The sequence below is a fragment of the Piliocolobus tephrosceles genome, chromosome 7 (assembly GCF_002776525.5).
Source record: "Piliocolobus tephrosceles isolate RC106 chromosome 7, ASM277652v3, whole genome shotgun sequence".
Lineage (NCBI taxonomy): Eukaryota > Metazoa > Chordata > Mammalia > Primates > Cercopithecidae > Piliocolobus > Piliocolobus tephrosceles.
Genome location: NC_045440.1, coordinates 15,455,597 through 15,468,665, shown reverse-complemented (window position 1 = coordinate 15,468,665; position 13,069 = coordinate 15,455,597). Strand labels below are relative to the sequence as shown.

Here is a 13,069-nt window from a genome sequence, read left to right as displayed (position 1 = left end):
GCCATTACTGAGGTTTGAGTAGTCCGTTTTCCCCTCACAGTGTAAACAAAGTCTCTGGGAAGTTCAGACTGGGTAGAGCCCACCTCAGCTCCACAAAGTCACTGTAGCCAGAATGCCTCTCTAGATTCCTCCTCTCTGGACAGGGCATCTCTGAAAGAAAGGCAGAAGCCCCAGTCAGGGGCTTATAGATAAAATTCCCATCTCCCTGCAACAGAGCACCTGGGGGAAGGGGCGGCTGTGGGCACAGCTTCTGCACACTCAAACGTTCCTGCCTGCTGGCTCTGAAGAGAGCAGCAGATCACCCAGCACCGAGTTCTAGCTCTGCTAAGGGACAGACTGCCTCCTCCAGTGGGTCCCTGTCCACTGTGCCTCCTGATGGGGAGACAACTCCCAGCAGGGGTCGACAGACACCTCATACAGAAGAGCTCTGGCTGGCACTATGTAGATGCCCCTCTGGGACAAAGCTTCCAGAGGAAGGAGCAGGCAGCAATCTTTGCTGTTCTGCAGCCTCCACTGGTGATACCCAGGCAAACAGGATCTGGAGTAGACTCCCAGAAAACGCCAGCAGACCTGCAGAAGAGGGGCCTGTTAGAAAGAAAACTAACAAAAGGAAACCAATAGCATCAATATCAACAAAAAGGATGACCACGCAAAAATTCCATCTGAAGGTCACCAACAGCAAAGACCAAAGGTAGATAAATCCATGAAGATGAGGAAAAACCAGCGCAAAAAGGCTGAAAATTCAAAAAACCAGAATGCTGCTGCTTCTCCAAAGGATCACAACTCCTCACCAGCAAGGACACAAAACTGGATGGAGAATGAGTTTGATGAACTGACAGAAGTAGGCTTCAGAAGGTGGGTAATAACAAATTCCTGAGCTAAAGGAGCATGTTCTAACACAATGCAAGGAAACTAAGAACCTATAAAAGGTTAGAGGAGCTGCTAACTAGAATAACCAGTTTAGAGAAGGACATAAACGACCTACCTGATGGAGCTGAAAAACACAGCACAAGAACTTCATGAAGCATACACAGTATCAACAGCCAAATCGATCAAGTGGAAGAAAGGATATCAGAGACTGAAGATCAACTTTATGAAAAAAAAGCGTGAAGACAAAATTAGAGAAAAAAGAATGAAAAGGAATGAACAAAGCCTCCAAAAAACATGGGACTATGTGAAAAGACAAACCTATGTTTGATTGGTGTACCTGAAAGTGACAGAGAGACTGGAACCAAGTTGGAAAACACATTTCAGGATATCCAGGAGAACTTCCTCAACTAGCAAGATGGCCTAATATTCAAATTCAGAAAACATAGATAACAGCACAAAGATACTCCTTGAGAAGAGCAAACCCAAGACACATAACTGTCAGATTCACCTAGGTTGAAATGAAGGAAAACATGTTAAGGGCAGCCAGAGAGAAAGCTTGGTTACCACAAAGGGAAGCCCATCAGACTAACAGCGGATCTCTCTGCAGAAACCCTACAAGCCAGAAAAGAGTGGGGGCCAGTATTCAACATTCTTAAAGAAAAGAATTTTCAACCCAGAATTTCATGTCCAACCAAACTAAGCTTACTAAGTGAAGGAGAAATAAAATCCTTTACAGACAAGCAAATGCTGAGGGATTCTGTCACCACCAGGCCTGCCTTACAAGAGCTCCTGAAGGAATCATTAACTATGGAAAAGAACAACCGGGACCAGCTACTGCAAAAATAAACCAAAACGTAAAGACTATCAACACTATGAAGAAACTGCGTCAACTAATGGGCAGAATAACCAGCTAGCATCATAATGACAGGATCAAATTCACACGTAACAATATTAACCTGAAATAGGCTAAACGCCCCAAGTAAAAGGCACACACTGGCAAATTGGATAGAGTCAAGACCCATCAGTATGCTGTATTCAGGAGACCCATTTCATGTGCAAAGACACACATAGGCTCAAAGTAAAGGGATGGAGGAAGATTTACCAAGCAAATGGAAAGTAAAAAAAATCAGGGTTGCAATTCTAGTCTCTGATAAAACAGACGTTAAACCAAGAAAAATCAAAAAAGACAAAGAAGGGCATTACATAATGGTACAGGGATCAATGCAACAAGAAGAGCTAACTATCCTTATATGTACCCAATACAGGAGCACCCAGATTCATAAAGCAAGTTCTTAGAGACCTCAAAGAGACTTAGACTCCCACACAATAGTGGTAGACTTTAACACCCCACTGTCAATATTAGATCAATGAGACAGAAAATTAACAAGGATATTCAGGACTTGAACTCAGCTTCAGCTCTGGACCAAACGGACCTAACAGACATCTACAGAACTATCCACCCAAAATCAACAGAATATACATTCTTCTCAGCACAACACAGCACTTACTCTAAAATTAACCACATAATTCGAAGTAAAACACCCCTCAGCAAATGCAAAAGAATGGAAACCGGAATAGTCTCCCAGACCACAGTGCAATCAAATTACAATTCAGGATTAAGAAACTCACTCAAAACCACACAACTCCATGGAAACTGAACAACCTGCTCCTCAATGACTACTTGGTAAATAACGAAATTAGGACAGAAATAAGTAAGTTCTTTAAAACCAACAAGAACAAAGACACAATGTACCAGAATCTCTGGAACAGAACTAAAGCTGTGTTTAGAGGTAAATTTATAGCACTAAATGCCCACAGGAGAAGCAGGAAAGATCTAAAATCAACACTCTAACATCACAATTAAAAGAACTAGAGAAGCAGGAGCAAACAAATTCAAAAGCTAGCAGAAGACAAGAAATAACCAAGGTCAGAGCAGAACTTAAGGAGATAGAGATGAGCAGAACTTAAGGAGATAGAGACATGAAAAACTCTTCAAAAAAAAATCAATGAATCTAGGAGCTGTTTTGAAAAGATTAGCAAAATAGACTGCTAGCCAGACTAATAAAGAAGAAAAGAGAGAAGAATCAAATAGACACAATAAAAATGATAAAGGGGAGACTGTACAGGCGTGGTGGGTCACACCTGTAATCCCAGCACTTTGGGAGGCCAAGGTGGGTAAATTACCTGAGGTCGGGAGTTCAAGACTAGTATGGCCAACATGGTGAAACCCCATCTCTACGAAAAATACAAAAATTAGCTGGGTGCGGTGGCGCATGCCTGTAATCCCAGCTACTTGGGAGGCTGAGGCAGAGAACTGCTTAAACCCGGGAGGCAGAGGCTACAGTGAGCCGAGATCATGCCACTGAAGTCCAGCCTGGGCAACAGAGTGAGAGTCCATCTCAAAAAAAAAAAAAAAAAAATCACCACTGATCCCACAGAAATACAAACTACCATCAGAGAATACTATAAACACCTCTACGCAAATAAACTAGAAAATCTAGAAGAAATGGATAAATTCTTGAACACATACATCCTCCCAACCAGAAAGAAGTCAAATCCCTGAATAGTCCAGTAATAAGTTCTGAAATTGAGGCAGTAACAGCCAACCAACAAAAAAAAAGCCCAGTACCAGACCGATTCATAGCCACATTCTACCAGTGGTACAAAGAGGAGCTGGTACCATTACTTCTAAAACTATTCCAAACAACAGAAAAAGAGGGACTCCTCCCTAACTCATTTTATAAGGCCAGCATCATCCTGATACCAAAACCTGGCAGAGACACAACAAAAAATGAAAATTTCAGGCCAATATCCCTGATGAGCATCAATGCGAAAATCCTAGAGAAATGCAGTCAAAACCACAATGAGATACCATCTCACGCCAGTTAGAATGGCAATTATTAAAGTTAGGAAACAACAGATGCTAGAGAGGATGTGGAGAAATAGGAACACCTTTACACTGTTGGTGGGAGTGTAAATTAGTTCAACCATTGTGGAAGACAGTGTGGCGATTCCTCAAGAATCTAGAACTAGAAATGCCATTTGACACAGATCCCATTACTGGGTATATACTCAAAGTATTATAAATCATTCTATTATAAAGGCACATGCACACGTATCTTTATTGCAGCACTATTCACAATAGCAAAGACCTGGAACCAACCCAAATGCCTGTCAATGATAGAATGGATAAAGAAAATGTGGCACATTATACACCATGGAATACTATGCAGCCATAAAAAAGAATGAGTTCATGTCCTTTGCAGGGACACAGACGAGGTTGGAAACCACAATTCTCGGGAAACTAACACAGTAACAGAAAACCAAATAATGCATGTTCTCACTCATAAGTGGGAGATGAACAATGAGAACATATGGGCAAAGGGAGGGGAACATCACATACTGGGGCCTGTCGGGGAGTCAGGGACAAGGAGAGGAATAGCATTAGAAGAAATACCTAATGTAGATGACAGGTTGATGGGTGCAGCAAATCACCATGGCTATGTAACAAACCTGTACATTCTGCACATGTATCCCAGAACTTAAAGCATAATAACAATAAAAAAGATTTGCCTATAAAATAACTTGACTATGAGGGAATAGAGATAAGGAATGGATTCTAGTATGTTCATATAAATGAGCAACTACTCTGTGTCTACTTTTTCCTAAGCTGGCAGATATGAAAAGTTGGTATCAAAAATCAGCCCCTACCCTTAAGGAATTTATACTATGATTTGGAAAGTAACATATAAAACAATTCATTGTGAGCACTAATGTTACAAGGAGCAGAAGTAGTTTAACTGGACATAAGAAATGCCTGTCATTTCTTTTCCTACACCCCAGTCCTTGTTTTAGGGAACCTCTCATGCCCCCTTCTCATAATCCACTCCCTCAGCCCAGTCGACTGGGCAGAGGACCATAGGATACCAGCTGCCAGGCCAAACTGACTACACGAGGATGGATGGACAGCTTGCCTATACTGGTTCAGTTACTTTCCCAGGAAATGTTCTGGAACTCCAGGGACTCTTGTTTATCTCCATTGGCTGCTTGAACTGTCAGATGATATAATTAGGAATGGGTGAAGGACAAGTAAGAAAAAATATCTTTTTTTTGAGACGGAGTCTCGCTCTCTCGCCCATGCCGGAGTGCAGTGGTGCGATCTCGGCTCACTGCAAGCTCCAGCTCCCGGGTTCATGTCATTCTCCTGCCTCAGCCTCCCAAGTAGCAGGGACGACAGGTGCCCACCACCATTCCTGGCTAATATTTTTTTGTATTTTTAGTAGAGACAGGGTTTCACCGTGTTAGCCAGGATGGTGTCGATCTCCTGACCTTGTGATCCGCCCGCCTTGGCCTCCCAAAGTGCTGGGATTACAGGCGTGAGCCACTGAGCCCAGCCAGAAAAAATTTTAAGAAAGAACAGAGACGCAGAAATAAGAAGCCAACAAGCAGTCTCAAAAAAGGTGTGAGAAGAGCTGTTTTGGTCACTGAGTGGCTGTTTTCACTCTCAGGTGACTGTACTTTCCTTCATTTTTACCCTATAATAAATCCCTGTCCTATCCAATAACATAAGCTTTTACTTAAGTTTACTGGGGTGGGAACTATTCTTGCAAACCAATGATTCCTAAAACAAAACAGATGCAGAGGAAAAGGAAAGGCATCCTGACATCAGGTAAGAGCACAACCAAAGATACTGCGGTAGAGGAAGAATGTGCCATGTAAGACAATGCAATGTAAAGGGAAAATGCAGAGTTAAAATGGATGATCTGAAATATATGCAAGATTATGGAAATCTTAAAACCAGAGGAATTTGCCATGGATACTGTCATTACTAGGGATTCATTACAGGTTCTGGAGTAGAGCCAATTTTATCATAAAAGTGGTATTCTAGGAAGATCATTCTGTCAGTGCTGCATAGGAAGAGAACCCTCAAGTCATGGGGACGGGCAAATTATTTGAGTAATCATGGTGTGGGATGGAAAAAGAGACTGGCTGGAAGTTCACTTTAAAGGAAGAAATGACAAAGGAGTCTTCTGAGAAATGTTAGCCACGTGATAAGGTATACTCTACACACCAGGTGAGAGAACGGAACTGACTATAACTTACAATTCTATATTAGGAGGTAATGTTAAAAAAATTTCATTCATGCCAAGATCATAGAAAATATCCAAAAGATTTCTACTAGTTATATGTTTATATTATGCTTATTATATAATACAAAGCATTCGATGTTACATAGCACAATAGCTATAATGAGAGAATTATGCTTAAGGCTGATGAACAGGCACCATTAACAACATGTCTATTTAAAGAATACTGATGCAATAACCTTGAAACTCAAACCTGAAATACAATTTACCTATAGTGGAGCATGAAATTGGCTGTGCATTGCTATTGCCTGCTGAAGTTTCTCTTCCTTGGCTCTTCTACAGTGGCAAATCTAGAAAATAAATTTTTAAAAATACCAGTCACTTTTACAAAGATATGCCTATTACTTTACTTCCTACAGTATGACAGGAACCTTTTAACTTGTTGGCACTATTTTATGTTTTGAATGTTGAAGATAGCTAATAATCCAATAGCTAAAATTATTAGATGAGCAAATTCATTTCATTAGCACTAATGTTACAAGGCGCAGATAATAGTTTGAATGGAACAGGAGAAGTGCCTGTCATTTTGTTTCCTGCACGCCAGTCTCTGTTTTAGGGAACCTCTCATGCTCCCTTCTCATAATCCACTCCCCCAGCCCAGTCGACTGAGCAGAAGACCACATGACACCAATTCATTTTGAATTAGCTAGTAATCTAATAATTGAATGTTGGAGATAGCTAATTTTTAAGACAGCTAAGACTTTAAGAATCAAAAAAGACAGCCTTTGCCTGCAAGCTTCTAGAATGTAAAACAAACACTGATCCTTTACATCAATTATCTGACTATGTAACTTTAAATATCTGTTTTAAAAATATGGACGTAAATTCTGCTGTTAACCAGGAAGATTAACAGATACAAGCTTCAAGGCACAGTTATTTATCATTAAAGAATAACGGACCAGAAATCAATGCCTTACTAACACTATAACCATAAGTAAGTCACTAACATCTCTGAACTTCAATTTTGCCTCATGAAAAATGGGAATAAAATCCACCCCATCTGCCTTAACAGGAGTATATGTGTGTGTGTGTGCGTGTGTGTGTGTGTGTGCGTGTGTGTGTGTCTCACAGATGTTTCATAAAGTTTACTAACGAAAGATTATTTTTAAAATGTGATTATTTCAGACAACTTAGGTAAATATTTTGGACTGTATTAAAAGGCAACAGTTAAGCAGACTGTTTTGGATTTTTCTTTAAATACAACAGAAATATCAGAACAGAACAGGAACTATTTCTCAATTTTTAAAAATTATTTTATAATCCCTATAGATTATTCTCTCTTTCAACAAGTGGTAAAACAAGTCATTAAGGAGTATATTTCAACTATTCGGACTAGATTTACCAGCTGTATTACACAATGATATAGATACTACCATTTCTGAAACAACTATTTGATTTACCTGCTTGTATACTCAGATAAAGTAAGTCTAAACTGATAGGAGGATGATGCTATTATTCTCACGAGGCTTTTCAGGTTCCTCTCACAGCACTCAAAACTCCACTTCAGTAATGTGCTAATGTTTTTCACTCATGAGTATGTTAAAGTAATTTGGTATTATGCTGTCAAAAAAAATTTTTTTTTCCAAGATCAGCACAAAGTTTATTAGCAATTTCTGCTCAGACGAGCCCCTTTCTGACCGGGACTGTTCCTCTGACATACCAGACAGGAAATAGCCACACGTACAGGCCCTCACTCTCATTTACTTCTCAAGTCACATCAAAACGACATCTCAGAGCAATGGCACTTGCCCCCCATGGGGTTCCCTGGGAATAGCTAAGGTGTGTGGCTGTCCAGAGTCCTATGACAGACCTTCAAAGTTTTAAGTTCCAGGTACCTGGTTTTTGCCCAAGTCCACACCCAAGAAATAGAAACCTTCCTTTCAGGTAAATAATATATTGTACAAAACAAGGGGGATGATAGCATAATAGAGAAATAGCTAAGACCTAGTGCTTCTCCTCCCTATAAAAATACCAAACTTTATCCAATACTTGTCCTCAATTGACGAGTATTACATACTGTTCTCTTTTCCATGAAGCTACTGAGAAAATCATCTATTTCCATCTTTCCCTCCAAGAAGTCTTCTGCAATATTATCAGATTCTTCCTCAGCTTCATGTGCAGCTACTTTCAATCTTGCCTGTAGGGCACTTGCACTACAGCTCTGCAAAAGAAAATCAGGCACTACTTTAATTTATGATATTCACAAGAACTCCTCACAGGGAAAGGAAGTAAGGTAGTGGTATGGAGAGGCAATTTATTATGTGCCCTATATAGCCTCTTTTTGAGAAAATCTGCTATCTTATAAATGATCCACCCAGGTCCTTAGCTACTGGCTGCAAACTATTAAATGAGAGAAACTCAGAAAATCATTGTTCTCTCCTAAGGATTTACAAATTAAATCACTGTGGTAGATATCTGCTAAGGAGACTCTCCACTAATGACCTCACCTCCTGGTATTCCTGCCCTTGCATAATCCCACCCTTGAGTGTGGGCTGAACTTGATGACTCATTTCAATGGAATAAGGCAAAAATGATGGGATTAAATTTCACTAAAGCAGTGAAAGACTGGTACACAGAAAACTGTAAGATACTGCTATAAGAAACTGAAGACATAAATTACTGGAAGACATCCCATGTTTATGGGTTGAAAGATTTAATATTCTTGAGAAGACATTACTAATCAAAGCAACCTACAGACTCGATGCAATCCCTATGAAAATCTCAATGGCATTTTTTGCAAAAAGAGAAAAACCCATCCTAGAATTCGTATGGAATCTCAAGAGATCCCAAATAGCCAAAATAATCTTAAACAAAGATGATTAATATTTCCTGATTTCAAGTTACTACAAAGTTACAGTAATCAAAACTGTGGTACTGGCATAAAAATACAAAGAACAATGGAACAGAATAGAGAACCCAGAAATAAACCCTCACATAAATGGCCAAATGATTTTCAACAAGGGGGCCCAGTCCAGTTAATGGAGAAAGGAGTCTTTTCAACAAATGGTGCTGGAAAAAACTGGTTATCGACAGGCAAAGGAACAAAGTTGGCCCCTTACCTTACTTAAATACAAAAATTGATCCAAATGGATCATAGACCTAAATATAGGCACTAAAACTATTTTTAATAATAGCCATCCTGCTCAGTATGGGGGCTCATGCCTGTAATGCCAGCACTGTGGGAGGCTGAGGCAGGCATATGGCTTGAGCCTAGGAGTTCATGACCAGGCTGGGCAACATAACGACACCCCGTCTCTACAAAAAATACAAAAATTAGCCAGGTGTGGTGGCATGCACCTGTAGCCTTGGCTACTTGGGAGGCTGAGTTAGGAGGATCGCTTGAGCCTCAGAGGTCAAGGCTGCAGTGGCACTGCACTCCAGCCTGGGTGACAGAGTAAGAAAAAAATAAAATAATGGCCATCCTAATGCATGTGGGGTAGTATCTCTTTGTGACACATCATATACAAAAATGAACTGTAATGCACCATTTTCTTATTGCCCTCACCAAAACTGGTTATCTGTCTTCACAAGTATGGCTCACGTGGATGTTTTATTTGGCTATTATGTGCCAACCACTAAACCAGGCACATAATAGGTACTCAATAAATACTTAATGAGTAAGTAACTGGCAACTTTGAAAATATGTTCAGCTATACTATAATTTTTTTAAAAGCCAAATAAAACATCCATGTGAGCCATACTTGTAAAGACAGATAACCAGTTTTGGCAAAGGCAATAAGAAAATGGTGCATTACAGTTCATTTTTGTGTATGATGTATCACAAAGAGATACTACCCCACATGCATTAGGATGGTCATTATTTTATTTTATTTCAGGAATGAAACAGAATAGATTCCTCCATCACGGAACCAATGGTCTACTGAAAGTGGATTCCGTATGTTAGAGTGTAGAAGATTCATCATCCCCCAAAAAATTGACTGAGAACATCTAGAAAGAAACCTAGGAATCAGTGTTTGGTGTGTGTTTGTCTTTTTTAAGTGTTTCAAGAATTGCTTCCAGCAATTCTTATATGAATGTTTAAGGATCAAGTAACTGTTAAAGCAGAATCTTTATTGGACATTTATCTTTCTCCTTTTGTCAGTTTCCTGTTTTTTTCCTTTTCCAATAGACCACTGGCATTAGTATTTGTTGTATATGCTAAAAATATCTGTACCTTTTTTAACTTCACTTTTGATTTCATGATTTTTTAATATATCCAAATTTTCAATCTGTATAGCTAAATATGTCGAGTTTTTCCTTTATACTCATATCTGTTTTATTATGCTTAGAAAGAGTTTTCCCACCATAATCTTAAAGAAAAAATCCTAGAAGCTAGTTGACTTTTTATGGTTTCCACTGAAGTAGTTTATCTGTAATACCTTTCTGTGTATTGTATGATACGATAATCTAGCCTTTTTCTAAATGGATACTAAATAGCCAATTTTATAATTTACTGAATCCTCAATTTTTTCCAACTGATTATTCACATACACAAGTCTATTTCTGAACTGCATAGTGTGTTCCATAGAAATAATTTTCTCTTCCTATAAAATTACTATACTGTTTTAAATAATGAGGATTTACAGCATATTCTGACACTGGGAAAGGGAGTTTTGTTCATTTTTTCTTTTTGTTCAAGCTCTTCCTGACTACTTTTACCCAGCTGAAAAAATAAAGTTTCAGATGAACTTTTGAATAAATCTGTTAAGATTAAAAAAAAAAAAAAAAACCTGTTGGCATTTTGATTAGAACTGTATTAAATTTCTAAGTTATTTTGGGGAGAATGAAATCTTTTTAATACTGGATCTTTCATTCAATGAATATATTCTATGCTGCTCTAAATAGTCTTAGAAAACAGAAAACTCAACTCTTCTTTTATTGAATGCCAATTCAATAAAGTTTCCTAACTTACTTCATTGGGTTCACTTCTAAGTACTTTACAGTTTTGTTTAATGAGTTGTTTTCTGTACTTCATTTTGCAGTAATTGATGGAGCAAACAGGAAAAAGTTTCTCAGTTCTCTAGAATTTTTGATTGTTTATTTTTGGTAAACAACTGTTTCATTTCTTATTTTATACTATACCACTTCTTGTAGTCTTGTTGCAGTACTCAGAACCTCCCAAGCAATGTTAAACAGCAGTGATCATGAGGCATTACTCTCTTATTCCTAACATTAATGGGATTCTAGAAATGTTTAGTCATTAAGTGTGATGTTTACTGCTGGTTTCTAGTATTCTTTTTCAAGTAAGAAATTTCTAGTTTAAGTTTACTATGAGTTTGTATAAAGAATGATGTTGAGTACTGTGAAAGCTTCTTCAACATTTACAAGGTCCAGTGTATATCTAACAGTACTTCAGTTGAGTCTCACAGATTTTCTGTGAAGGAGGACTGCTTAGGTTAGACTCCTAACTAATGTTTCTACTTGTATGACCTCAAGGAAGTTATTTAATCTCCCTGTGCCTGTTTCCCTATCTGTAAAATGTAAAATGGGAAAAAGTAACAATACCTATTTCATAGGACTTGGTGTAATACAGGCCATATATGTAAATAGCTTCATGTAGTGCAAGACATATTAATTGCTCAATGTTAGCTGTTATTTCTTTATTCTGACAAATGACCATATTATCTGAAATCATTATAAATTTATATTCTCCTTTACCATCTTTTGCTGTTGTTGGTAAAGGAGAATATATATACCTTACCATCTTTGCTGTTGTTGGTTTATATCTATTTTATGTTTTATTTCGCTGACTTTACCTAAAGTTCCTGATTTTATAGAAAACAGAGTATTAACTATGAGGTTACTGGTATAATACAAAGATTATGTCCTCTGTTTCCTTTTCATTTTTAAAGATTCCTTTTTCTCAGAAATATAGGTTGAATTTTATAAAATTCTTTTGATTTTCACATAACTGGATTTCTAACAAAACTTATTTGTAGCAGATAATACTATATATTTTTCATATATTATTCTTTTTAATTTGCAAACTTTTCATTTAAGGTATTTGTAGATAAGTTTACAAGTGAGTCAAAAGTTTTTGTTGTTGTTGCTAGGTTTCACGACAGGGGTTGCAATGGTTTCATAATTTACCCAGAAAAGTTATTTGTCAGGGCCTGTCATAATTTTCTGTTTTGGAAACACGCTGTTACATGAGCACAAATAATGTATGATGCCTCATTGAGAGCTGTTCATCTACATTTAACTGTATCATGTTTTGAAAGGTCAGATACCTCATAAATAGTTTCTGATGATAATGAAAATAAGATCATGACTCATGCACATAAGATTAAAAAAATCTATGGCAAAGGAAAAAAACTAAACAGTCTTACCTCACTAAGTTCATGCTGCCTTTGCATCTTCTTTTCAAAAGTAGACTTCATTTGTGTAAGTAATTCATACTAAAAGAGAAAATGAAAAGGATGTTTTATTCTATTTTTAAATTATATATATTTCTTCAAAATGATCACTAACTCACCTTATCTAAAACAGCTTGCCTTTTGGCTTCCAAGCTGGGCTCCAAAAGGAGATTTTTTCCTGTAAGATAAATCTCTAGATTACTTCTAGGTAAAGATCAGATTTTTTTCAGGAAATGTGAGCTGAGGAGAGGGAAAACATACTTGCTAGTTCCTCAATACTTTTTACTAAGTCATCTTTGTCAGTAATAATTTGTTTTAGTTGAGGCAAAGTCAGAAACTGTTCTAGTAATACCTCCTCTTGTTCATTCATATCTGTGAGTTGTGTCACACTAGAAACACAAAAGAAAAAATGTTAATAAATATCAGACATCAAGTTTTTCTCCCTGATAACTATTTACAATTTTTCAGCTTTATTTAGTTGATAGGGTTCTAAATAATTTTTACATATACACCTAAGGTTGCCAATTTTAACCTTAAAATCATATAAAACATCAATCACAATGGAACATAAAGCAGTCTGTAATATATTCTCGACAGAATCTGTAAAAGTAAATTCTGGTCCAATGGATATGTTGATATATCTCCTCTCTTTAAAAATCACAACTGTGGGGAAGTATTCACAGTTATCCAGTGACC

At 37.6% G+C, this 13,069-nt stretch overlaps 1 protein-coding gene across 4 annotated transcripts in view; it reads right to left on the bottom strand.

Moving 5' to 3' along the window:
- Nucleotides 1-13,069, bottom strand: part of VPS37A (VPS37A subunit of ESCRT-I) — an 84,787-nt gene that overhangs the window by 37,510 nt on the left and 34,208 nt on the right. For 3 of the 4 annotated variants that reach the window (XM_026453921.2, XM_023216612.1, XM_023216613.1), the window contains exons 7-11: nucleotides 12,635-12,762; nucleotides 12,493-12,551; nucleotides 12,347-12,415; nucleotides 8,035-8,178; nucleotides 6,227-6,307 (exon numbers count right to left, since the gene is read on the bottom strand). In XM_026453921.2, coding sequence (XP_026309706.1) covers nucleotides 6,227-6,307; nucleotides 8,035-8,178; nucleotides 12,347-12,415; nucleotides 12,493-12,551; nucleotides 12,635-12,762 — 481 coding nt within the window. Of the gene's footprint in view, nucleotides 1-83; nucleotides 151-6,226; nucleotides 6,308-8,034; nucleotides 8,179-12,346; nucleotides 12,416-12,492; nucleotides 12,552-12,634; nucleotides 12,763-13,069 lie in introns of all 4 variants that reach the window. The other variant, XR_002732519.1, reaches the window with a different exon arrangement.